General features: G+C 38.9%; 1 protein-coding gene across 3 annotated transcripts in view; it reads right to left on the reverse strand.

Moving 5' to 3' along the window:
- Positions 1 to 471: 471 nt before the first annotated feature.
- The window catches only part of LOC117290334 (ataxin-2-like), a 34152-nt gene continuing 8464 nt past the window's right edge, over positions 472 to 26159 (reverse strand). The window contains exons 3-19 of one of the 3 annotated variants that reach the window (XM_033771670.1): positions 20799 to 20855; positions 20274 to 20345; positions 19114 to 19264; positions 17588 to 17715; positions 16497 to 16591; positions 15779 to 15958; positions 14552 to 15075; positions 13595 to 13747; positions 13264 to 13304; positions 12944 to 13092; positions 12393 to 12474; positions 11374 to 11599; positions 9511 to 9740; positions 7924 to 8047; positions 5241 to 5993; positions 4892 to 4978; positions 472 to 3300 (exon numbers count right to left, since the gene is read on the reverse strand). In XM_033771670.1, the coding sequence (XP_033627561.1) occupies positions 4929 to 4978; positions 5241 to 5993; positions 7924 to 8047; positions 9511 to 9740; positions 11374 to 11599; positions 12393 to 12474; positions 12944 to 13092; positions 13264 to 13304; positions 13595 to 13747; positions 14552 to 15075; positions 15779 to 15958; positions 16497 to 16591; positions 17588 to 17715; positions 19114 to 19264; positions 20274 to 20345; positions 20799 to 20855 (3015 nt within the window). In that variant the 3' untranslated portion in view covers positions 472 to 3300; positions 4892 to 4928. Of the gene's footprint in view, positions 3301 to 4891; positions 4979 to 5240; positions 5994 to 7923; positions 8048 to 9510; positions 9741 to 11373; positions 11600 to 12392; positions 12475 to 12943; positions 13093 to 13263; positions 13305 to 13594; positions 13748 to 14551; positions 15076 to 15778; positions 15959 to 16496; positions 16592 to 17587; positions 17716 to 19107; positions 19265 to 20273; positions 20346 to 20798; positions 20856 to 26159 lie in introns of all 3 variants that reach the window. The other 2 variants (XM_033771671.1, XM_033771669.1) reach the window with 2 other exon arrangements.

Consider the following 26159-nt stretch of genomic DNA (forward strand, 5'->3'; position numbering starts at 1 on the left):
GCTTGAGTCTGGTGTTTTTAACCACTCGGCCAAGACACACCATGATTTGTCCAAGATCGAATACGCCTCTTTTTTACACGAGACAAAAGTTTGCAGAAAGGTCCCAGGCAGAATTTGATTGACTGCATGATTATCATTATTTGTAGGCCCTCAAATTTGATTGAATAATAATGGTTTAGATTGTGTGTGAAAAGTAACAACCTGGTGGTTCTGTGCTTCAGCATTTGAGGAGACTCGATAACAGGAAAACCCACCCATGTTTCCGCACGTTTCACCGTGTCATGACATGTGTTAAAAATAAATCCGTAATTCTCGATATCGAGAATTGATAATTGTTTTAATGTTTTCTCAAAAAGTAAAGCATTTCATGGAATAATAATATTTCAAGAGAAGTCTTTCACCATTACCTTCTGTAAACCCTGTAAATCTGTGAACTTTTATTTTTGTTTCTGTTCCGAAAGTGTATAATGGCTTTAATAGTCAATGTTTGAACATCATTTGTTTATATTACACGGCGAGGCATAAAGATTCAATTAAAAAACCCAAAACTTTCGGACTTGTTCTATCACGAGTCCCTGGTTTTCTGGGGTAATTGGCAACAATTCCAAAATGGCTGACCTGCCAAAAATATTGAAAAGAAATCTGAAGTTTAGTTGTCTGAAAATATATTTGACTGGTTTTCAAGAGGCTCAGATACTTTAAATATTTGTTGAGTATTTTTTAATGCATGTGGAAGCCTTGACGATGGCTGCTATGCGAGTTTATTTAGTGTGTGGTGCATGTGGGTTCTCCCGAGTGGGCTAATAGAGCGCCCTCTTCAGTCCGTGTTAAAGGCACATAAAGAATGCAAGGGACTTTTGAGACAAGACTACTAGGCCAGCTGCCAAATATCTTCATGCGAAATTTTCCCAATCAAAATTTTGGGTAGAATACATATCAGATAACCACGCCCTAAAAACACAATAAGAAAACAACTAACACAATATAAATCATTTTTATATTTTTTATTTTTTCATTTTTTTTCGGATTTTTTTTTTTTTTGTTTTTTTTTTCATATTTTTTTTTTTATATTTTATATTTTTTTTACTTTATTTTTTTTTTCTTCTCCTTTATAAATTACTTAAAAGAAAACCGCTGGATAACGCAGTGGTACAATAACCCTCTGCATAGTTAATAATACGGGGGAATCAGGCAAAAAAAAAGTTTGTCCAGTTGAAATAAAAACCAACCCTCCTTTTAAATCAATCACTTTTTTTTCCCTTGGGATCAAGGGAAGGAAAAAGGTGGGGGGCAGAGATTTGACTTCGGGGGTTCATAAATGCAGCCACTATAGAACATTGGAGACATTTGCTTTCTTTAAAAAAAAAAAGTGAAATCGACAGACGTATTGCAGTTTCTTAGAAGAAGAACATTATTTTGTCTCTATTGCTGAAGGCTCGAGTGTGTAAAAATAAAACAGTGACGACCGTTTGTGAAGAGTGAACGATTTTAAATTAATCACGGTGTTGATATAATTCTTGATAGCGAATTTAATTATTAAACCTGACGACACTCACTTACTCATAAAACTTTCTCTCTCTCTCTCATTCTCACGCAATCTCACTCGCACATTCTCTCTTCACTTTCATAGACGTTTGTTTAAAACGGAAAACTAAAATTAAAAAAACATGCTTAAATAAGCCTTGCCTGGTCAACGTGTCCGGATCAAACATGGCGAGGCAAACCTATTCATGGCCTTCCGACAGATTTAAGACTCACAAATTTGTTCCTAAATATTAAAAAACAAAACAAATCATCATTCGCTGATGAGAGATACTCACAAGGACTCCATTTTTCCAAAGACAGCTTTTGAAAATTTACTGAGGGAAAGTTCTTTTTTTTAAAGGTCATTCAATTTCAATCCACTAGTCAGCATTTCTTAATTCTAAATTACGGTTTACAAATCTGTGGCCTGAATATATATATTTGCAGGCCTGGAATTATAGGGTGGCCGTGACCTCTGTTGCCCCTGCTCTTGGCCTTGGTGCCCCCTTCAAAAAATTTCCATAGACTTGTATAAGAACTAGCCTTGCCCTCTCAAAGATGAAATTCCAGACCTGTTTTTAGTTTTCTCCCCAATACACCGATTTTCACTCTTTCTCGCATCACTCAGAAAGCATCAAGTATACAGTGATTATCACACATCGGTGTTTGGGGTAAAAAACAAACTAATTTTCTTCATCCCCAATGCAAGTAAAAAAGATATCCATTAAAAAAAGTCAGAAATATTAACAATTGCAACTATTGAAGCTTCTTGAAGCGTAGGAAATCTTAGTAAAAATCTTCTGAATGCATGGAGAAAGTGGTGTATTTTGGTTATTTTCCTCAAAACCAAAAATTGCCATTAGAAGTATTTCTACAGAGTTTCCTTCAAACAGCCGAGAAAGGCTAGGAATTATTCTAGGAGGGTCTTTTTGAAGCTTGTTTATATTTTGGATGAGAACATCTGAAACTCTAGCCACGTTAAACATTTTTTAAACCGATAAATAAGAACAGACAACAGACTCCGTAGTCTGTAATGATTGCAGGGTGATTGGTGTGAAGTTCGATGCAAAATCTTTGTACCCGACTGTCTGCCGGTAAAACAGGGACTTATTGATCCCTTGCAGGACATGAAGCGCTACTCCGCAAAAAATGCATCTTTCACGTTCCCCATTGATGAAGTCAATTCCTTTGACTTCCAAAATGGCAGATGGGATTGCGTGCAAGTACGCTGCATGTTGTGAAAGGGGTCAATAGATATATAGGCCACAATCACAAAGGGCAAGCAATGGAAATGTGAAAGCGCGACTGATTTAGAGCTGTCATTATTTATTATACGGTGAATTCTAGCGGGTAAATTGTTGAACTTGCCGTTAAAAGGACGTTAAAGATTCGACAACTGAACTATCCCATATTTTCGCTAGCGTGGCACTGCACTTTTTTGGACATCTTTAGTTTTTTTTAAATCCGTTTACTGTCAAGAACCCCTCTTTGTTATCTCAGATATATTGATCAGAGACCATGTTCATTAAAAAACGAAAGAGGAACAAAAAAAACCACCAAATAACACTGCATTTTATTCAAAATCGAGGTAGATTTCTTTTCTTTTGGTTTTCGTTTAAAAATGCTACCCCAATAATGTAAATGTTTTGTGTTTCGATAACTATGTTATTTCTACACTGATTTTTTTATTTCTTATTTTTCGCCAGTGGTTCTTTTTTGACTCCTGGAGTTTCTTCGGCATCCAGGTCCCATCTTTTCAAGTGTATAAAAAGTCTCCTGTAAAAAAAAAAAAAAAAAACAGGATTAGTTGTTATTAAAAAAGTTCAGTTTTTAAAATATTGTTTATTTTAGTGGAAAGCGCCTTGAGGCCTAGCATAAGGCACTATATAAACACTCTCTTATTATTTTTGTATTATTATTATTAATATTATTATTAATACTATGCAAAATGGTCACTAGAGCAAGTTAGAAAAAAAAGATTCATGTATTATATGGTAAGGATAAAAAATATCATTGTTTAATGTCAGTCTGGAAGCCTACTGATTATGGAGTTCATACCAGAACTATTTTTCAGTAAACTGTTTCCCTCTAAAATGAAGTAATACTCAAGAAGATTCTAAAAAAAAAAAAGCGTAACAGCTGATTTTTGATTGTTACAATCCAAATTAAAGACATGGACACCTTTGTTAATTGTCAAAGCCCAGTCTTCTCACTTGGTGTATCTCAACATACAGTATGCACAAAATAAAAAACATGTGAAAATTTGAACTCAATTGGTCGTCGAAGTTGTGAGATAATCATGAAACACCCTTGTCGCACGAAGTTGTGTGCGTTCAGATGCTTGATTTCGAGACCTCAAAATCTAATTCTGAGGTCTTGAAATCATATTCCAATATTTTAGTGGAAAATTACTTCTTTCTCAAAAGCTATGTTACTTCAGAGGGAGTCCTTTCTCACAACGTTTTCTACTATCAACAGCTCTCCATTGCTTGTTACCAAGAAAGTTTTTACGCCAACAATTATTTTGAGTTATTACCAATAGTGTCCACTGCCTTTAAGGAGGAAGTGTTTACATGCTGAAACTTGTGCATGTTTTTTCACTATTTTCTCCTGACCCCCACAACAGATTGATCCAAAATTTTCTCAGGTTTCTTACTTCCTGTAACACAAAACCTGAAAACTGTCTGTGACTATTTTTTCAGCTCTACAAATCCTTTGTAATACTTTTAAATGCTTGCGCTCAAAATATTTTACTCTCAACCTGGGCATGAAAGTTTGTCCCCCCCCCCCCTAAAAAAAAACGCAAAAATAGTGGGATAGACAAGAGAACAATTGGGGGAAATTTGGCCTTTAATGATACGGGCATAGAATTTTGCACACAGTCCAATCAAAACTTGAAATGCGGTGGACATAATTGGTGATTACTCAAAATAATTATTAGCATAAAACCTTACTTGGTAATGAGTAATGGGGAGAGGTTGATGGTATAAAACATTGTGAGAAACGGCACCCTCTGAAGTGCCATAGTTTTTGAGAAAGAAGTAATTTTCCACAAAAATTGATTTTGAGAACTCAGATTTAGAATTTGAGGTCTCGAAATCAACCATCTAAAAGCACACAACTTCGTGTGACAAGGGTGTTTTTTCTTTCATTATTATCTCGCAACTTCGACGACCAATTGAGCTCAAGTTTTCACAGGTTTGTTATTTTATGCATATATGTTGAGATACACCAAGTGAGAAGACTTTGACAATTACCTATAGTGTCCAGTGTCTTTAACTTTCTTTTTTTCAAAGTTCAAACTTCAACGTTCAATGGGATGGCTTTAAAAAACTGTTGTTAAAATTGACAAAAGAATGAGACTCACTTATTTCAGAAGCCACTGGTTTTAAATGCAGCATAAATCAGTTGCCCTGTTGGAACTGTTGTACATGGCCGTGAGCTTGCCCTAATCCTGAATCAATGAAAAGAACGAACGTTAGAAATTACTTCAGTTTCACTCGACTGAATTCGACACTTCATTTACTTAAAATTAAGCCAACATTTTGTACAGGTTTGTTATTTCATGTACATGTATGGTTGATCACACAAAACATGAACACTGCGACTATTTTGCCAGCTCAACCAACCCTGTAGAAGGGGGGCCAAATTTCAACAAGCTGATTAAGCAGCAAAAATTTTGACAAAAACTGGGAAATAAGGAATGAATGTTGTACCTTGTGGTTGTGGCAATAAATGAGCAGGTATCTGTCCAGAATTATGCACCATTTGGTTCATTGGCTGTCCCGGTAAGATCATCCAGTTGGCCGGCGTTGGATGTGGATGGGGATTGGTATGCACTGGCGTCACACTGGTAATGTTAGTCGCTGGTATCGTTGTGGACGTGATGTACTGCGGGTACGGGTGTGGACCGCCGCCAAACTGCTGCTGCGGCTGGCTAGACTGTATGGCCATGGATTGTAGATGACCTGGCTGTAACGGGGTCTGATGGTACAGTATCTGCGGCGATTGCGGGTGAAGATGATGGGCCATGTTCTGGTGCTGAGAGACATGCGGCTGGTGGCCTTGGTGCTGCTGGTGAGCCATGTGGTGTACGGGGCTTGGGGTCGGCCTGTGCTGCTGCTGTTGTTGCTGCTGCTGTTGTGGCTGCTGTTGTTGAGGCTGCTGCTGCGGGGGCTGCTGCGGTTGTGGAATCTGACTCGGCTGAGACCCGTGAGTTTGTTGTTGGGGTGGCGTTGTGTGAGGCTGGGCGTGCGGTTGTTGGTGCTGAGGCTGGAGGTGCACAACGGACTGAGGGTGGTGGTGATGCTGCGGCTGCTGTTGCTGTTGGGATTGTTGTTGAGCATGCTGCTGTTGTTGCTGTTGCTGCTGTGCTTGTTGCTGCTGCTGCTGTGCTTGATGTGAGATTTGAGCATGCATTGATTGTTGCACTTGTCCAGCTTGGGCTTGCTGCAGTTGTGTGTTGGATACTACCAAAAATAAAGCGCAAATACAACTATTACAACCACAATCAAGTCCATTTCATAAGAGGTGCAAACAGTAGGTAAACAAACAAATAATGTGTTGATTGTTGTAAAGCGCATTGAGACTTTTGTGTGATGCGCTATAAAAGTACCGTGTTACTATTATTATTATTATTGTTATAATTGAAGACTTCTTTTTTACATTTGCATCACAAGAATAGAACAAATATATACTGTATTCTACTTTTCGTTACAGTGTGTTGAGAAGTGTTTTTGGAGGTAACCAAAAGAACGATTTAGAATAACAAGGGTTTATCTCTTTAGGTTTCAGCTCAATAATCACTGGTTCCTAACTAAGGGCCATGTCACGCGAGGCAATTTACGGGCAACCAGTTCCAGGCAATCTCTAAGAAGACAAGGCATTCTCATTTGAATGTTCAAATTAATCTTTTGTGGATCGTAAGACAATGTTTTAAAATTGACTCCTGTAATACCAAAGTGTTCCTTGTAGCATTTTTTAAATTTTTTAAAATTTTTTTTAATGCCACCTACTCTTCGGTCTGAAACAGGGTTAACCCTTTCACAGTCCATACGAAATGTAGGCTTGGGTATCAGCAATTCAAGCCTGGCCGGTAGAGCAGAAAGCACTACCTCCCCAATTTTATGTAGTAAGCATCAAGACCGGGATACGAACCCACAGCCTGCTGATCAAACACCAGTGCTTGAATCCCGTGCTCTTAACCGCTCGGCCATGACACTGCCACAAAGTTGGTTGCCTCCAAGTTGCCTGTAAAAGTTGCCTCGTGTGACAAGGCATGCTGTGTAAGAGTTTGTGTACAAGTGCTATAAAAATGCTTTCCAGACTTCAATTTGTACTGATTTGAGTCAACCAAAAACATCTGTGTACGGTTAAAAACCAAAAGTTAATATTCTTTATCCCCGATGCAAATTTAACATCTATTATATATCGTTGCGATACCCGCTGCCACAACATATGATTCGAACTGCCTCTAGCTACCAGGCAACCTCGGTGGTCTAGTTGGTAAGACACTGCTCTAGAATTGCAAGTGTCGTGGGTTCGAATCCCTCCCGAGTAACATGCCTGCACTATTTTTTTCACAGGACTCGGGAGAGTACAGAGTACACAGTGCTAACACACATCGGTGTATGGTTAAAAACCAAAAATTAATATAAACCATTCTGTACATGCAGGCTTCAGTAACCCAAGATGGTCCGTCATGCAACTTTGCGACTACGAAAACAAAATGAGGAATCCCAAAGCACACACAACTTTGCCAGTTTTCTATCGACACGTAGAATTGTTCGTTTGTGATGAAAATCAGCTGACCAGCTTGAGAGCAGCATGAGTGAACAAACAAGCTAGCAAGATCGGGACCTACTACATTGGCGTTTCTTAATAACAGAATCCAGCATTTCTGAAAGTGCTGGGGGGAAAACAGATACCAATCGTTTTAGTCAAATCATCACCATGCGCCCTGATATGGTAAATTTTGATACTTTTTTTTTTTTTTTTTTTTTTTTTTCAGAAAAAATGTCTGGCAAAACATTAAAAGAAACAGACTGGAATTGTTTAGTTTTTGAATTGTAGATTCTATGTCAACACGGCAAAATACCAATTCAGGACGTGACCTTTACTTTGCCTTTTGTGGTTGGGTGAAAGGAGGGAAAAAGGTTGGGCCGTTTTCAGCATTTTTGACACAAGCTGCTCTCGGCTGCTATGGTTTATAAGGGTTGAAGTGCAAGGTGCGGAATTCCCCTGTGTACTGTGGGCCTAATTGAAAGGATGTTCCAAGTGGTTCTGAACTATCTACCCTTTGCAAGTAAACCAAGGTTACAGGGCGTCGATACGTGAACCCGTTCAGGGAATGTCTTGGTTTTAGGGCCAGAGTGTGTGTGTTTGTGATTAGACGCTGACCTAACACTTGTGAGTTCCCTGGTATGGTACCCTCTGGTAATGAATGTATATGAGGACCTGCTGTAGGTTGAGGCACACCTTGAATGCTGGGCTGTGCTTGAATTTGTCGGTACGGAACAGGATGCTGGAAAGGGGGGGGAAAAAAAACACGACAAGAAGCAGAAAATCAAATCAAAGAATTCACTAATATCATATTGTAGTGCATCTTTAAAGGCGGTGGACACTATTGGTAATCACTCAAAATAATTATTAGCATAAAACCTTTATTGCTAACGAGTAATGGGGAGAGGTCGATAGTATAAAACATTGTGAGAAACAGCTCCCTCTGAAGTGGCGTAGTTTTTGAGAAAGAAGTAACTTTCCACGAATTTGATTTTGAGACCTCAAGTTTAGAATTTGAAGTCTCGAAATCAAGCATCTGAACCACACAACTTCGTGTGACCATGGTGCGACAAGGGTGTTTTTTTCTTTCATTAATATCTCAAATTAATGAGCTCAAATTTTCACAGGTTTGTTATATTTTGCATATGTTGAGATACACCAAGTGAGAAGACTGGTCTTTGACAATTACCAATAGTGTCCACTGCCTTTAAAGCTCCCACTATCCAACCATAGACCCTCTTGCATATGACGTCACACTCTCAAAAAGTACCCTCACCGAGGCCAAAAAGCGTCCTCACTGAGGCCCAAGGTGGCAAATCAATGAACATTAGCTGTTCTTTGTGCGTAGACATGTGCATGTGACCTAAGCGCCCCTCTAGTGTTTTGCATTAATAATAATAATTATGGCTTCTTTTGTAGCACTTAACATACAGTATTTTCCTGCATGGTATGTGGGACTATGTTTGAATTATGAGACCTACTCCTTTTACATAGCACCATGTAATGGTTTACAAGGAGCTGTGGCGCAATTATCTGCCAATCAGACCAGGAACACCGGGGCGAACCCCTTCTCTTTCCGATAAGTGCACTGGGTTCTTTTACGTTAATTACACAATACACAGGACCAATGGCTTTACGTCCCATCCGAAGGACGCACCAATAATAGTGTAAGAACACAAGTATCATGACCGGAACCTCATACCCACACTCTGCTGATCAGAAACACCAGAGCTTGAGTCTGGCATTCTTATCCGCTCAGCCACGACACGCGATGACACATATAAACATAACTAAACAATAACAATTCGACCATCAGAGCATTGATTGCCTTTACACTGGATCCTCTGATCCCCTATAAATAAGCCCACTCTTCTCTTACTTCTTCAGTCTCCTGACGATGACTATAACAAGCTAGTCCAAACATTGAGACCAATTTAAGAACTGACTCCACAGAAGTAGTTAGTTACGATCCTATAAGCTAAAATAGTAGTGCAAGCCTATTTTCTATACCATCCGCCCGGGTAGTTAAAAAGCAGGACAGTTCTTTTCAGAACTGAGAAGTCTCCCAAACCCCGAAACATCTACTCCGCAGTAGTAGAATAAAGCAAGACAGTTCTCTAACAACAAACTCTACCTGGCAAGTAGATACACACATGGTGTTACCGCAAACCAAATATACACAACTGATAAGTAATGTAGACTCACTTTAGTTTGATACATTTGGTAGGGTCCAGCCTGTGGAAGCATCGGCTGGCCAGGGATGCCCGGCTGTTGAGGGTAGTGTAGCATCGGACTGTGATGTGGGTAGCCCATGGGTGATACTAAGGGTTGACCGGCTGCCATGGACGCAGCAGTGGGTATCAGCGTGGGTAGCTCACTGGATTGCTGGGGTCGCTGATGAGGGATGTTGGTGGCTGTGCCTGGGTAGGGGAAACCTTTGCGACGTTGAGAAGTAAAAAGTTATCATAGTTTAGTTTTGACATCCTAGTGTGGGCCTTTATACAAAAGCCTCGAGCAACACACCTACGGCTTATACCGTCAAGCTATTATTAATTATTGTATCAAAAATATTTACGAATTCTAATTAATTTCTATTCTTAATTTCTATAATTTTTTATTAAACTCTAATTAATAAGTATTCACAGAAAAATAAAGTTAAACACTGACACTTAAAGTTAAACACTGACAGCTGAAGTTAAAGAAGATAATTATATAATAATATATAGTCTTATTTACTACATGTATCTACCAATAAGGCACTCAAGATGCTAGACAGACAAACAAATTTGTAGACATATTTTTGAATTTTTTGATACATGACACCAATATATGTAGCACCTTATTGACCCTATTCACCTGACGTCATCATCAAAATCATCTTAGATGTGTCATTTTGGTGGTCAATGGCACTGTGCGTTATTCAGTGTGAAGAGCGCATTTTAGGCGACGCGGCGTACACACGTAAACCTACTGACCACCAAAATAGTGAGCGTGGCACGGTAGCCGCGTGTGACGTGCATGCAAGGGTTCAATAAGGGTTTTACAAGGTGCTGTGGCGCTTTCAGTAGTCCCTGCCAGACACACTGGGGCAAATAACTTCTCTTAATGACACAACACATAGGACCTACGGCTTCACATGTACGTCTCAACCATGAACTTGTCACTACATCTTTCTTCCATAAACACGACGACTTACACAATGCACAGACAAAACCACAGGACAATTGACAAGGTAGAACACGCATTGCAATATTTCAGTATATTTATCAATCATATTTTCTAAAAATTTAAAATACATTTTCAATATAAATTCAACAAATTGCAAGTACATTTTCAAAATAAATTCAACAAATTGCAAGCAAGATGATATTGATAAATGAATCGGGTTGGTTTTATTAAGAAACATTCCATCGCAGCCAAAGGCCTGACTGCAAAATCCAGATATTTTTTTAATGAAAAACAGATTATAAACATACTGCAAATACAGAATCAAATACAAGAATGCAAATCAATAAACATCAAGAATCAACAACGTGCTTACAAAGAGAGATTGAAAAAAAAGAAGAGAGAATGTACTAGTTCTGAGCACAGTTGCGCAACTATACACAACCCTACACGGTTGAACAATTCCATATGGTTTGTCAGCTCAGTAAAAAGTTTCATCTTAAAGGCAGTGGACACTTTTGGTAATTGTCAAAGACCAGTGTTCTCACTTGGTGTATCCCACAATATGCATTAAATTAAAAAAACTGTGAGCACTTGGGCTTAACTGGTCATCAAAGTTGCAAGAGAATAATGAAAGAAAAAACACCAATGTTGCACACCTTTGTGTGCTTGAAGCTGATGTCTTTTATTATTTGAATGAGAAGCTACCTCTATCTCAATAACTATGTTACTTCAGAGGGAGCCGTTTCTCACATTGTTTTATACAATCAACAGCTCTCCATTACTCGTTACCAAGTAAGTTTCGATGCTCACAATTATTTTGAGTAATTACCAATAGTGTCCACTGCCTTGAAGAATGTTAAGAGGGAATCTTAATCAATATTGGGTCTCATGTCTACTCACCTTTCTTTTGCATCATTTGCTTGGGGCCCATGTGGCCGACCTGCGCCTGAGCCACCGCCGCTTGTTGAGGGGTAGGCATGGCTCCCTGGTACCCCGGCCCGCTGGAGATGACATAGGGAACCATGTTGGGTTGCTGTTGGAACGGCTGGGTGTGGTGTACAACCATCGCAGGACTGGGGCTGAGCTGGGGCCTCGGGGGTGTGGGCGTCTTAGGATTTCTCGTAAACTGTTGGGTTGAAAGCAAGTCAAGTAAATAATAATGATAATAAGTAGGATTTGAAACTTTGCAGGGTGGAAGTATAACTAAAGAGAGGTTTGCAGTAACACCATGTGAATATCTCTTTTGAGTAGTGTCGGTTCTGAAAAGAGATATTCTGATGGTTAGTAATAATAACAGTGGATTCTTATGAAGCGCTCAGCGCTCATAGCGCTCATGGCGCTCAGTATTTTTTCTGCAAGGTATTGTGGAGCTATGTTTTTGAAGGATGAGACCAATTCCTTTACATAGCATCATGTAATGGTTTTCAAGGTGCTGTGGCGCAACATGCAGCCAATCAAACCAGCAACACCGGGACGGTGCACTGGGTTCTTTCACGTGCGTTACACGACACATGGGCCTATGGCTTTCTGTCCCATCCAAAGGACAAAGTAATAGTGGTTTGCTAAAGGTAAGGACACAAGTGTCATGACCGGGACGCATCCCCACACCGTGGTGATCGGAAACACTAGAGCACAAGTCCGATGCTTTCATCCACTCGGCCACGACACGTAACAAATAACAACATTCTTTCAAAAGAAAAGGTTCCCAACTTCAAAAACAAATTGTCAGAAATCAGTGAACGCTTTCCCTTGTATAGCAGAGCAAAATGCTACACAAATTGTATCAGTTGCTACACAAAACCATCATTTGCTTCTCAATTTTAGTACCCAGTGAGCACAAAACAAGCTTCTGACTAATTGTTTTGCTATGCAAAATTGCTGGACGTAATCGCTCCCTGGAAAGAGTGTTAATTACTCACCGTTGGAACAAAGGGTTTCGCTAGAGGATTTAGCTGTTTATCTTTGTCTTTATTGCCGTTTGAGGGCGAGTCTTTACCAGAACTGTAATAAAGAAACAAACAAACAAACAAACAAACTAACAATCAATGACAACATTATTCCACCACATACCAATTTTGAAATCATTTTTTATCATGAGCCCTTTCTAAACTCACTATAGACAGTACAAATCTTGTGTAAATTGGATCTTGTTTGGTGGCTTGTTTATCGTATTTAATTGAAGTGTTATCGTAGCAACTTACTCACCGCTCAAAATTGCAATGGCTTTGCCCAAATCGCATACTTTTGCTCAACTGGAGGTTGCTATAGCTTGCCCCGAATCATGTGACAACTGTCTTTATTGCCTCAGGAATTCCTGAGCAAGTCATTGTAAAGAGATTTGATTCAAATCTAACTGGCAAATCTCTTATTGTTATTTGCGCCTGCAGTCCTCGATCTTCCTCCATGAGACATCTTCCCAAAAAGGATTTTGGAGGATTCTGGAGGGGTTAGGGTTTTGACGAATACTTGCCTGGTGTCCATGTCTTTGGTTTCCCGATCCTCTGCAGGTTGCGGCACTATTGGTGATGTTTTCTCCGTCGTGGTAGGGGGTTTGGCTTCGGAGGCACCTTGGGTACTAGGTATACTCGACTGCTCCTCATCTGCCGGCTTTTGTTCATACTGTGTTAGGAACAACAAGAAAAATTGTCTTGAATTGCCTTGATTTTGCTCCGAACAATTTTTTTTACAGATGATGTTATTTCAAAAAAAAAAACATGAAATAACTCCACCAAAAATATGCTAAAATAATTCTGTAACAATTGCAAATTGGTTGTCCTTCATGATACTTACATTAAACGAGACACTGAATTCCTTTAGTTCCGCTATTTTTTCTGTGCAAAGAAGAATAGAGAACAAATTAATTTTTCAATTATGCTTCAAAAACAACCAACACATGAAACAGCGCTAACACACATCAGTGTAAGAGAAAAACCCCAAACAAATATTCTTTATCACGGATGTAAATTTATTATTTATTGAATACATGCATAAGTATTAAGAAAATCCATTTAAACACTCTGGCCGTCCAACGGAACGATCCATGTGCATTAATGTGCAACCACAGTGTTTACCTCACATATCAGAAAGAATAAAAAGGTAGACGAAATGGTGAAAAACATACCATTTTTGTGATTCTTTTCGGGGACAGCCGAGGGCGCACTGTCACCCGTTCTCTCTGGAGGATTAGTTTCTGCTTTTCGTTTGCTGCTGTCATCTGTTGACTGTTGATGCCTCTCATCTGTTACTGTTGCATGTGCCTTTTCCTCTCTTACATCTTGTGAAGAAAAAGTTCAGTAGATAATAATTACTTCATGAAATAGTCACTGTTATGGAATAGTTCCATACCGTGTGTCTCAAAAAAAACTTGTCAATTTGTTTAAACCCCTTTATGCACCATTTATTTTAGTGATAAATTGATATTATTTTTCATGGTCAGTCGCATTACACTTTTCTGTGTCATTTTTTGATCTTGGTGCTAGTAAGTATGTGTGAGATATTCTTCCCACTAAGTTTATAGACTGATTTGTACTTGACACCCAAGGCTTTGAATTGATGATATTAGAAACGTTGTGGGCTTTGTGCTATGGATGTTATAACGTTGTAAAAATTGAATGTCTGGTACAATTACTTGCTTTGTCACGATGTATCGACTACATCTGAATTCCTCAGACTATAGAGACAGTTACTATGTCAAATGGTTCGAGGCAAGCCTTTGCGTAGATGTAACAATCTCCAGACGACCAAACCCTTGTCCTATTCTGCCATTCACATCCATTCAGAATTATGTATGGGTGTTCACTGTGTCTTACGTAAATACGCATAAGTTTGCCCCTAATCCTGTGACTGTCTCGACCGTGTAAGGAATTCCAATTTAAGTGGTAATTTGTGGTCAAGCACTTCATTGTACCAGACAATATTCAAGTCTAACATGCAAATGGCTCATTGTACATGAGACACTGCGCCTTGAACACCCAGCAGGGTGGATACGTGCGCATTACAAGTCTTATTATTATTATTATTATTATTATTATTATTATTATTAGACAAACTTCCAGCATAGGTTGGTTTTAATACTTACTTGGTGACGTGTCCGTGTTTGGAAGCGGTGACGACCGCGGTGACTGGCTTCCTAACCCCATGGGTCGAGACGGCATCTGAGTTGGTGGCAATACCCTGGGCGGAGTCTGGCCGGGCTGCTGCGGAACAGGACGTACATGGCTGGCTAGATGCACTGGGCCCGGTTGCTGCTGCTGCGGGGGTGGAGGATGATGCTTCTGCAGCTGCTGCTGCTGCTGCTGCTGATGTTGCAGTGGCTGTTGGTGTTGTAGGGGCATCGACCCTTGTGGCCCGGGTATCCTGGTCTGTTGATTCGGGTACATGTGCTGTTGCTGCATGGGCTGATGAGGATGCACGTGGGGGTGGCCTTGCACCTGTGTGTGGGGATGTGGGGGTGAATGGGAGTGAATGTGGTGTGGGCCGGACATCGGGGGCCTACCCGGGCCGGGCATCCGCTGCAATTGCGGCCTCCTTGGCCCTAGTGCATGCTGGGATGGGTGTCCTCCTCCTCTCGAACTACTTTCCCTCATGTGTGGAGGAATATACCTGAGGAGACAAACAAACAAACAAAATGCATTGGAACGTCTGATCAAATTGTGGAGAAACACACTGAAAAAACAACTGTGTGTAAAAAATTTCAAAATTTACCTAGTGACTTAGCACCAGAACTTGAATTTGATGCTCTTAACCACTTGGCCATGACACTCTACAATTACCAAAAGGATTGCTTAACAGTCCAAAAGTTGGTGAGCTCCCTCTTTTGTCAAACATCTTTATTCAGAGTGCTAGTCAACCTGTAACTGCCAAATAGCCAGGGATCACATCCAAATTTACAAAACAACAGCACAGGGATCACTTTAAAGGCAGTGGACACTATTGGTAATTACTCAAAACAATTATTAGCATAAAACCTTACTTGGTAACGAGTAATGGAGAGAGGTTGATTGTCAAAATCAAGCATCTGAAAGCACACAACTTCGTGTGACAAGGTTGTTTTTTCTTTCATTATTATCTCGCAACTTCAACGATCGATTGAGCTCAAATGTTCACCGGTTAGTTAGTTTATGCATATGTTGAGATAAATCAACTGTGAAGACTAGTTTTTGACAATTACCAATAGTGTCCAGTGTCTTTAAGATGATGCGACTGTTTACTTCAACAATCAAGTAATTAATCACAATTGAAACTGACTGGGTACATTTTTTAATAGTGAAAAACCAAGACGCCATCCATTCTGTTGCCCACTGACCTATTGCCTGCAGCCTCGCTGCCCCTGCTCACAGCGCTGAATTTATCCTCTTCACTAGTGATATCATCAGCGTCAGCGCTGCCCGACGACTGCGGAGCGTTCTCAATCTCCCTGGCTAACCTCTCGGCCATCTCCTTCCTCTCTTGGTAGACCTTGGGATTCGACTGGTCTAAGGAGGTCCTGCACGGTAGAGAAAGGAAAATTTAGATAATAAGTACGAAAATGTATCACAGGACAATCGATACGCCCATGGATGAGCAACACGTTTACCATCTAAAACAAAAGCACCAATTTTAGTGGTGGGCAATAAATCACATTTTTTCGGAGGCACCAAGGGCGAGCAAATAAAAAAAATTATTCATCTTTAATTATGGGGCCATAATGGCTGAAGTGCAAGCATCATGGAAAGCGGCCAGGTCTCCAAACTGTTCATGTTATGGGGCCATGCAATAAGTTGAATGGCCTATTGCAAGTGTTTTTTCTCTTTGATACTCCTTACCATTAGCTGTGTCTCAGATCAATGCACAGTGGACAATATTTTTGATTTATTCTAGGGGAAATCTAATCTAGAGTCCTGGGCTGTGGGAAGGCCCGCCCAGCACCGCCCACTGTGGCTATAACGCCGGTTGCAAGTTTATTTTATTGAAAACATTGCTCTTTTTAACATGTGCCGTCACTGGTGGAGCAACAAACCGTCAATAAATGCTCATGGACTTACGTGTATTCTGGAAGAGACTCGTCGTAAGACGACGTCACGCCATATCTTGATTCATTGGTCTTGAACATTTCTTCCGCACTCCATCCATTGGAATGCTGAAATAAAGCAACATGAATTATCGGTCAATCACTAAAAGTTGTTGTTTTAAAAAATGTTCCTGAGACTATCGCCTTAAATCTCTCCCAGGGTTTTTCTCTGGGCCCTCTGGTTTTCCTCTCTCTGAAAAAAATCAAACATTTTAGGTCTCTGACTGTGCTCCTTGGTCATATACGGGTTGATGTGGCTCGCTGTGAAAGGCCTCCTCTTGCACAAAGTCTCCAGACATGCACTGGTTCAGCTAACATCACAGGCTTCAACTCAGATACACCTTTACAAGATTAATTTCATCTTTGAGAGGGCAACACCCATTTCCATTTTGCAAAGAGCACTTTCATCACAATTCTAAAAGTCTTGGGAAACTTTTTAAAGACCCTGGACACTAATGGTAATTGTCAAAACCAGTCTTCTCACTCGGTGTATCTCAACATATGCAAAAAAATAACAATCTTGTGAAAATTTGAGCTCAATTGGTCAGCGAAGTTGCGAGATAATTATGAAAGAAAAAAACACCTTGTCACACGAAGTTGTGTGCTTTCAGATGCTTTCTTGGTGACGAGTAACGGGGAGAGGTTGATGGTATAAAAAATTGTGAGAAACGGCTCCCTCTGAAGTGCCATAGTTTTCGAGAAAGAAGTAATTTTTCACGAATTTGATTTTGAGACCTCATATTTAGAACTTGAGGTCTCGAAATCAACCATCTAAACGCACACAACTTCGTGTGACAAGGGTGTTTTTTTCTTTCATTATTATCTCGCAACTTCGATGACCGATTGAGCTCAAATTTTCACAGGTTAGTTATTTAATGCATATGTTGAGATACACCAACTGTGAAGGCTAGTCTTTGACAATTACCAATAGTGTCCACTGCCTTTAAGGTTTTTTTTTCCTGTGCTTAGCAAGTTTGTGTGCTTACAGGCTTGATGAAATTGCATCCAGGGCCCCAGACGCCATGGCCTACATAACATTTATTTATAAGCAATCGAATCTCTTACCACATCGCCGCTACCGTCCAGCGTCAGGCTGTCTCCCTCAATGGTAGTACCCTGCCATTCTTCCAACTCGCGCTCACCAGCTTGGCCATTCTGCCTCCTTGCAATCTCTGCATCTGTCATCAGAGAATCTGTAGGAAATATTACACTATTAAGTTAACATTTTGTTTATCACTGCACAATTATCTCTGCGTCAGTCATCAGAGAATCTGAAGGAAAAGTTACACTATAAGTCAAGGTACTAGACTACATTTCTTTATCACTGCACAATTATCTCTGCGTCAGTCATCAGAGAATCTGAAGGAAATATTACACTATTAAGTCAGGGTACTAGACTACATTTTGTTTATCACTGCACAATTATCTCTGCGTCAGTCAGAGAATCTGAAGGAAAAGTTACACTATAAGTCAGGGTACTAGACTACATTTCTTTATCACTGCACAATTTGCGACTGGTATATTCCAACCTCCCCAATAGTTTTATTCAAAATTTCGTTTAGAGGTATGGTCATAAATGGTTAAATATTCCAACAATTTTTGGCCATAAAAACTTAACCTGGTGAGAAGCACTGCAGCTGTTAATAGCATTTTGAGAAAAAAAACTTAAATACTACGGCCCGTATAATTTGTTGCCCGTACCACGAACTGACCCAACTGACTCAAATAACACATTTTTGCAAATACGTTTTAAAAGAAATTATTGACATGATACGTAATAGTTTTATAATTACACTAATAAGCAAAATCGGCATATCACTAGACTTGCCATTTTGTCTTTTCACAAAGTAAACAAGATACGCCACTTTACCAATGGTTATCCTATGCACTACAGCGCCCGCTATTAGAGCGCGCGTGAGAATTTTGCGTACCATGAAGTGACCTGACTGGGGAGCTTAGTATTTTCACAAAGTGACCTATCTCTATTACGCATTGATTTTACACAGCACGCTGCAGGCAAAACTCAAATTTTCATTTCCACAAAGTGACCTATCTGTTTGGGAATTATTTACGAATTGAAATAGTTTTAGGGATGAAAACACAGTGATAGTTCTGTATAAACAAAGTGTTCAGCTTTATTTTTTGTCATAAAAGAATACAATAAAAATAGCAAGCAGACTCCTAACAGCAGTTTGAAAAGTAGTGCAACTTCAATCGTGTCTTTCTCCGAACACGTTTTTTAAAACTGTGAACGAGTTAGGTCAGTTCGTGGTACGCGCGACAAATTGTTCACCCAAAACATTTGAATCTGAAAAACAAACCATTTATCAGATTTCAAAGGGTTGGTTCCATACACCCATGCAGCAGCCATAGATGTAGTAATCATGGATGGATTCGAGAACCGATTCGAGGTTCCAGTGAATCGACAAACTACATAGCAACTCACAATAGATACTGTACACATGGTGTTACCACAAACTAAACATTCATGAAAGATTTAAGACAAAGGAAGATCCTTTTAGAAAATCTTGAAATCAGGAGAGAAAAAGTCCTGAAAAAAAAATCGCAGGCCACAGCAAACGGACCTCTACCTCCTTTAACGGCAAACTCCGGGTCCACATCCTTGGCAGTGATGGAAACAATGGTAGCAGCTTTGAACGACACCTTGTTAAGCGCAGGCACACTACCGGAGTTCACACCCGACTGATCTAACATATGAGCTGCCTCCAGAACAACCTCGGCCTGTTAGATAAAAAAAAAAAAAAATAAAACTTCTGTTCCAAACTACTCATGGGGACCTAGGCCCAAAGATGTTAAAGCCATTGGACCCTTTCGGTAAACACTATTGTCCAAGGCCCACACTTCCTGTATCACAACTTCTATATCAAATAACAAACCTGTGAAAATTTAGGCTCAATCGGTCATCGGAGTCGGGAGATAATAACGCGCGTTTCGCCGGGTCATGACATGTGTTTCAAATAAATCCGTAATTCTCGCTAACGAGAATTGATATTGTTTTACTGTTTTCTCAAAAAGTAAAGCATTTCATGGAATAATATTTCAAGGGAAGTCTTTCACCACTACCTTCTGTAAACCGTGTAAGTTATTTGTAAATCTGTGAACTTTTTTTTTTTTTTCTGTACAGAAAGGGTCCATTGGCTTTAAGCAGAGAAAGTACTGCATGTGAACAAAAATTTGTTGAGCAAAAAATTTCGCTAAGCAAACAATGATTGGGGCACCAGTTGCAACAATGTAAACATTATGGAATTTTGGTTGGTAACCTGTTCTGTTTAAGCATGATTTTTCTGTGCTTAGCAAATTTGTATGCTTACAGGCTTTATGAAATGGTGCCTAGTGCCCCATGTCTTGCCATGGAATTCTGCGCTAACAGACCAAAATATCATGTGTTTTCAGGAAGCCATAAGTGCAGAATCCTACAATAAGGTTAAATAAGCAGGGAACCAGCTAAAATCAATGTACATTAGAGAACAAGAAATGGTAACCCATTTCTGCTAAGCACAATTTTTCCTTGAGCTTTTGTACTTAACAGCTATGAGCTGCTATGTCGGAAACATCATGTGAGAAGTTTGTGATTGTTTCCTGCTGGGCTTTGAGCTATTTTTTTTCTTTTTCTTTTTTCCCCTACCCACTCTAGAATTCCCACATGCAATTTTAAAAACAAAAACACTGATGATCAATGGATTATGAATGACCTCTAGTTGCTTTGGCCTTTGCCCTTTGACCTACTCACCTGTTCTGAGACAGTAGTTAAGATCCCTTCGTAAATTGAGCCAGATTTCACTTGGAGTACAACAGTGCATCCCTGTCACAAAACACCAACAAATCACGTCAAATAGTATTTTACATTGAAAGATAACAAATTATTCTGAGTACTTATAAACATCCTGCTAAAGATTTGCTAAATTCAAGTGCCAAATTTCAAGGAAAAACTGTATGAATGGTCACAGTGCATTATTAGTGGAATTTTCAATAGTTGTGAACTTTTTCGTTAAAAAGTAGAAAAACTGGTTGATGGGTAGACAAAAAATACACTTGTGTGGCAATGTGGCATCAATTGTTATGCAATCATATTCTATAAAATATATAAGTCAACTTCTGCAATCTGGGTTAGGAAAGTCGGTCAATGAAATTTTCAAATTATTGATAAACAAAGTTTATGGTCTTAAGTTTTTGTTACTGATTGTTTAGGGTTACAGATAACAAAATTACCAGAGAAAAGAATTCATAATTTTCATTTCACAAACAAAAAACCTACCTTCAAAATCGCTGCAACATGTGTAAAGTTTTGGTCACTGTAAACACCACGGTACATCTGTACAAAGAAAACAAACATAAACAAACAATTAGTAAACAGGTTCATTAGCACATAGAATAGCAATAAACAAACCAGGGATCACTTCATAAACAAATCAGTCATAGAGCAATACATTATATTGTAGATAATTCTGATGGAAAAGAGAGTTGCAACTAGTAAACTTCATTGAAATGAACGATCCGCCATCTTAGAGATAAAACTATCAAGAAACAATGGAAAACTATCAGCTATAAGTACGCGCAGCACACAGGATCAGCCAATGAGCTACATGTACCTTCTTTTGACCTCTAGCCGAGGGCACCCTACTCAAACGACCTAATGTGCATGAAGTCTGTAGACCAATCTGACGCGCCCCGGGCGCGCAAGTGTTGAGGTTGCCCCCCATTTGCTGCGGTGTCTTAAATGCCTAGATTGTGCACAAAAAGACACTGGTTGGTAATTTTCATCGGGGGGCGCTGCCAATTATATACAAACAGAACCAGGCCTGGAATAACACAAAGGCCACGGCCTCTGTTGCCCCTAGTCTTGGCCTTGGTGCCCCCTTCAAAAGTTTGCTAAAGACTTTAAGATTTTTCATTGGAAGTGCCCTTTGCAAAATGAAAAGGGCCTTACCCCCTCGAAGACGCAATCACAGGCCTGCAGAACGAACAAGCATGCTTAATATAGCAGCAGTTTCATCAACCATTCCCCCCACTGCCATACGTCCCCCTACATCAATCTTCTAATATTTGACGAGATTTTGTTTGTATGGGAATTTAATTATTCATAGGAAACATTTGCAATCAAGTCTTGATGGATCATCGCCACTTTGCCAATTCCTCTAGATAGGGCAAGTTATTAGCGTCTTTGTTTTACAGACTCGGACAGTGTCTTCTCACAGTCTGCTCAATAGCGGAGTTCACATGAGAACAAGATGGTCTTCGGTAAGCCCTTTTCACTCTACTTCTCTATTCCCCGGGGCAACCTTGGGGATGGATAAATGGCCAGCCTTTTCACGCATTACCCCTGATATACCCTGGCAAATGGGCATATCCAAGGGAATAGTGTATCTGAATAATTTTTAACTTGTACAAATCATGTCATTCAGCTTGCTGGCTGTGAAAATTATTTTTGTTTTTATGAACAGTTTCACAACAAATAAAATCAAACCATATGGTGTAGGATTTTGTCAGATCCAAGAAGGAAATGGAAACAGTCGGTAGGCCATTTACCTAGGTTTTAACAGTTAAATCCACGCACAAAGCATTTACAGGGGTTTTCAGTGAACGGCCAGCTGGGTGAGTACGCTTGTGTTTTGACTACATGTTGTCCGTCAGCTTTTTCACTCATCCATATTTCATTACAAACAAAATGGGGAAGGATCCCAGAAGGAAATGAGTCCCTCCATTCCAGCAGAAAACTAAGTGTTTTTATTGATATTGCCTGCTTCAAGTTCATGTACATTTTTACCAGGCATGTTCTTGTAGAGTCTTTGTGATTCATAGCACAGCAATGAATGTGATCGTCCAAAGTTATCAACAAAATTATGGTCGCACAAAAATCTCTTCATCTCTTTCATCTCTTTGGAACTCCTTGCCTGGTGCATGTTTCCCTTCATCCTATGATCTGCCATCTTTTAAGAGGAATATCAATTCCTACCTTCAGCTCCACTGAGTTTCTGCATTTCTATGTTTTCTTCCTTGTAGCCCTTTACCTAGGCTTTTAGCCTTGTTTTGGGCGAACTTGCATAACAATATTTTAAAAATTAAACCCCCCACCCCCACCCCAAGGGAACAGTTTTTATGTGTCTGTATCAATGTGTATAAAAAAAATTCAAAGACGAAACACCAAACTCCATCCTTTCCCCTTCCAACAGACTGCCCTCCAACCCTTTCCCCCACCCCACCCCAAACATAAATGATAAAATATTGCCTGCTTTATTTTCCAGTAATTTAGTATTTGTGTTTCTGTCAAATCTGCTATAACATTTCTTTAATTTCCCTCGACAGGAACAGCTAAACAATATTATAGCCTTTAGAATGTTTAAAAATTAGACAACTCCTAATAAAATATTCGAAAGAATGCAATCACATAAATTTAAAAAATGCATGCCTGCTATATTTCCCAGTAATTTAGAGTTTCCTGCGTCAATTCTGCCACAACATTTCTTTCATTTCCCTCAACAGGAGCTGCTAAAAAACATCTATAGAATTCAATTTTTTTTAAATGATTCCTTATACAATAGAATGATTGAAGAAATACTTGAATCACATCATTTTTAAAAGTGCATTCCTTCTATAACTTCCAGTCATTTAGTATTGTGTTTCCTAAGTCGATTCTTCCGCAACAACATATCTTTTTCACATGCTGCCCCTCGTCTATGGAACAAACTGCCTGCACTAGTTAAATCATCCGTTTCTTTGACCCAATTTAAAAAACAACTGAAAACACATCTTTTCAAACAGGCATTTGATTCAATGGTTTAATTATTGTTATTTTTGTTACCTTTTAGGATGTTTTTTCTTAAATATTGCATTTGTATTATGCAATATTGTATTTGTATTATTGTATTCTATACCACATGTTCTAGATTTCTCTCAACTTAGGTTTACATTTTAATTTGTGTTAATGTTATTGTATATTAATTTAACGCTATTGTTTGTATTTTAGCGCCATGAGCACTTCTGTGGATTTGTGCGCTTTATAAGTTTTCATTATTATTATTATTATTTCATTTCCTCCTTGAGGAGCTGCTAAAAAACATCTATAGAATTTGTTTTTTACATGATTCCTAAAAGAGTGATTGATGTTTTGCCATTGTCTATAAGATCCATTAGGCGCAGGTCAAATACGCCACAGTTTCCAAATGAAGTCTCCAACATTGTCTGGAAATCAGAGTAATCCTGTAGTCAAGTTCATTCAATTATTGAACTAAATTGAATCATTTCAACCGTATAAGAAGTCATGAGCGAGGCATGGACGGGGGTTCGGAGTTGGATAGGCGCAAAATTACTTTTACGTGGAATAACCTAAAGTGGTTGAAATGCATTCCACGAAAACAAAATGACTTAACCTTTACATGTATATTTTAATTATTGAAGCACGTCACTTTACAGAAGACCTGCATCCATTTTCATAAAGCTGCTTCAGCACAAAATATTGCTTTTAAAACAAATTTCTGCTTAGCAATAATGAGCAGGATACCAATTACAAATGGTACATGTGAAGTGGTACTTTTAACGGTAAGCTTATTCTGGTAAGGTAAGCATAATTCTGTTGTGCTTTTCTACATTGTGCTTTAAAGGCAGTGAACACTATTGGTTATTACTCAAAATAATTATTGTCATAAAACCTTACTTGGAAACAAGTAATGGGGAGAGGTTGATAGTATAAAACATTGTGAGAAACGGCTCCCTAAAAAGTGACATAATTTTCAAGCATCTCAAAGCACACAACTTCGTGTGACAAGGGTGTTTTTTCTTTCATTATTATCTTGCAACTTCGACGACCAATTGAGCTCAAATTTTCACAGGTTTGTTATTTTATGAATATGTTGAGATACACCAAGTGAAAAGACAGGGCCCAATTTCATGGCTCTGCTTACCATAAGCAAAGAATCGGTGCTTACGGAAGCAGGGAATTCCGTGCTTATGGCAAGCGTATTTCACGGGTTAGCAGCGAATGTTGGCTTCTGCGCGTGCACACTCCCTGATACTAGGCATTCTAGGCTTACAAGGCTAGGGCAGAAATTCGGCGCTTGCACGTAAGCGGGGAAAAGTGATCGTAAGCGCAGAATTCGGCGGTAGGCAGAGCCATGAAATTGGGCCCTGGTCTTTCACAATTACCAATATGTGTCCAGTAAAGCAACTCTTTAACAAATCAAAACAACATAAAATAATATTGTTTTTTTTTCTTTTATTATTATTTTACTTTTTTATTTATTTTTATTTATTTATTTACTTTATTATTATTATTATTATTATTATTATTTTTTTTTTTTTTTTTTTTTTTTGGGGGGGGGGGGTGTAGGTTTACTGGCCAGCAGTAATTTAGATTGCAGCACTACCTTGTCCATGGAGAGAACTCAGACAATCCTCAGACAGTCGAAAGGTTAATAAATTGCTCATTAATTGCTCATATCACAGAAGTAGTCCAAGTCGTAGAGCCCTCTCAAACGACTTCATTGACACTATGGACTGTCTAGTCCAATTAGGCCTAGAAAAAGAAATCGTTTGTTTATGGTACTAAGCTCAAAAAAAAAAAAAATTGTTAACTTAAGTAGGGAAATTCTTTATTTTTACAAAACAAAAATATTCTAAGGGGGGAAAAATGGTTTTAAAATGCAGTATGAAAGAAAATCAGGCTCTGTTTATGAGGAGAAGGGTTTCATTTATTTATTTGTTTGTTTTAATTTGGGTTTACTCCATCATGAGATGAAACTCAGAGATATTGGTAAATTTTTCTTCATGTTGTTTTTCTGGTTTTTGTTTAAGTTTTGTTCAAAACATGTTTTGATATTCCATAAAACGATTTCTGTATGCTTAGACTGGAAGCTTAAATGAGTAGTGGGTAGAAGACATATTTTATTTTGTCACAATCGTTGATAAAAATGTTTACAGTTGCAAGGTTTTTACAGACAGTCTGGTTACCAGAAACAAACAATTATTGTTATAAGGCCTTACCAAAACGGACAATTCCAGTCTCACATTGCACGTAAAACGTGTTCCAGTCAATTGAAATGGAAAGTCAAAAAGGACAATCAGTAATTAGATGTACCATTCACTTGAAATATGATCACTGACATAGTGTGCACATCACATGTCATGATGTAGAAATAGTCGCAAGGATTAAAAAGCCAATAATTCTAACAGCCTAATAGCTATAATGCCAATATTTTCATGTGTATTTACATGTAAAAATCAATGGAAGCAGACAGTAGGCCAGTGACCTAGGCAGACAGTAGGCCAGTGTACATTCAGTTAGCAATTTTGTCCAGCAATTTTGCATAACAACAAATTTAGACTGAACTTTTTATGTGCACAATGAATGCCAATATTGAGTAACATTGGTGATTTTCGAGCTTAGCAACTGATACAATTTGTTTAGCATTTTAGATAGATAGTTTTGTTTACTTCTTTTTACATTCGTGGCCAACGGCCAAATTACAGTAAAAAATACAACTCATACAAAAAATAGTTTACATACAAAAATAGTTACATATATAGAGCAAGTTCGAGTGCGCACATTTAGTCCACCAGTGGTCGACCATAGACTAGCAACGCACATGCGCAGTGATGCACTCACTCAAACGATTTATTTGGA

Source organism: Asterias rubens, chromosome 5, assembly GCF_902459465.1.
Source record: "Asterias rubens chromosome 5, eAstRub1.3, whole genome shotgun sequence".
In the NCBI taxonomy this organism is placed as follows: Eukaryota; Metazoa; Echinodermata; class Asteroidea; order Forcipulatida; family Asteriidae; genus Asterias; species Asterias rubens.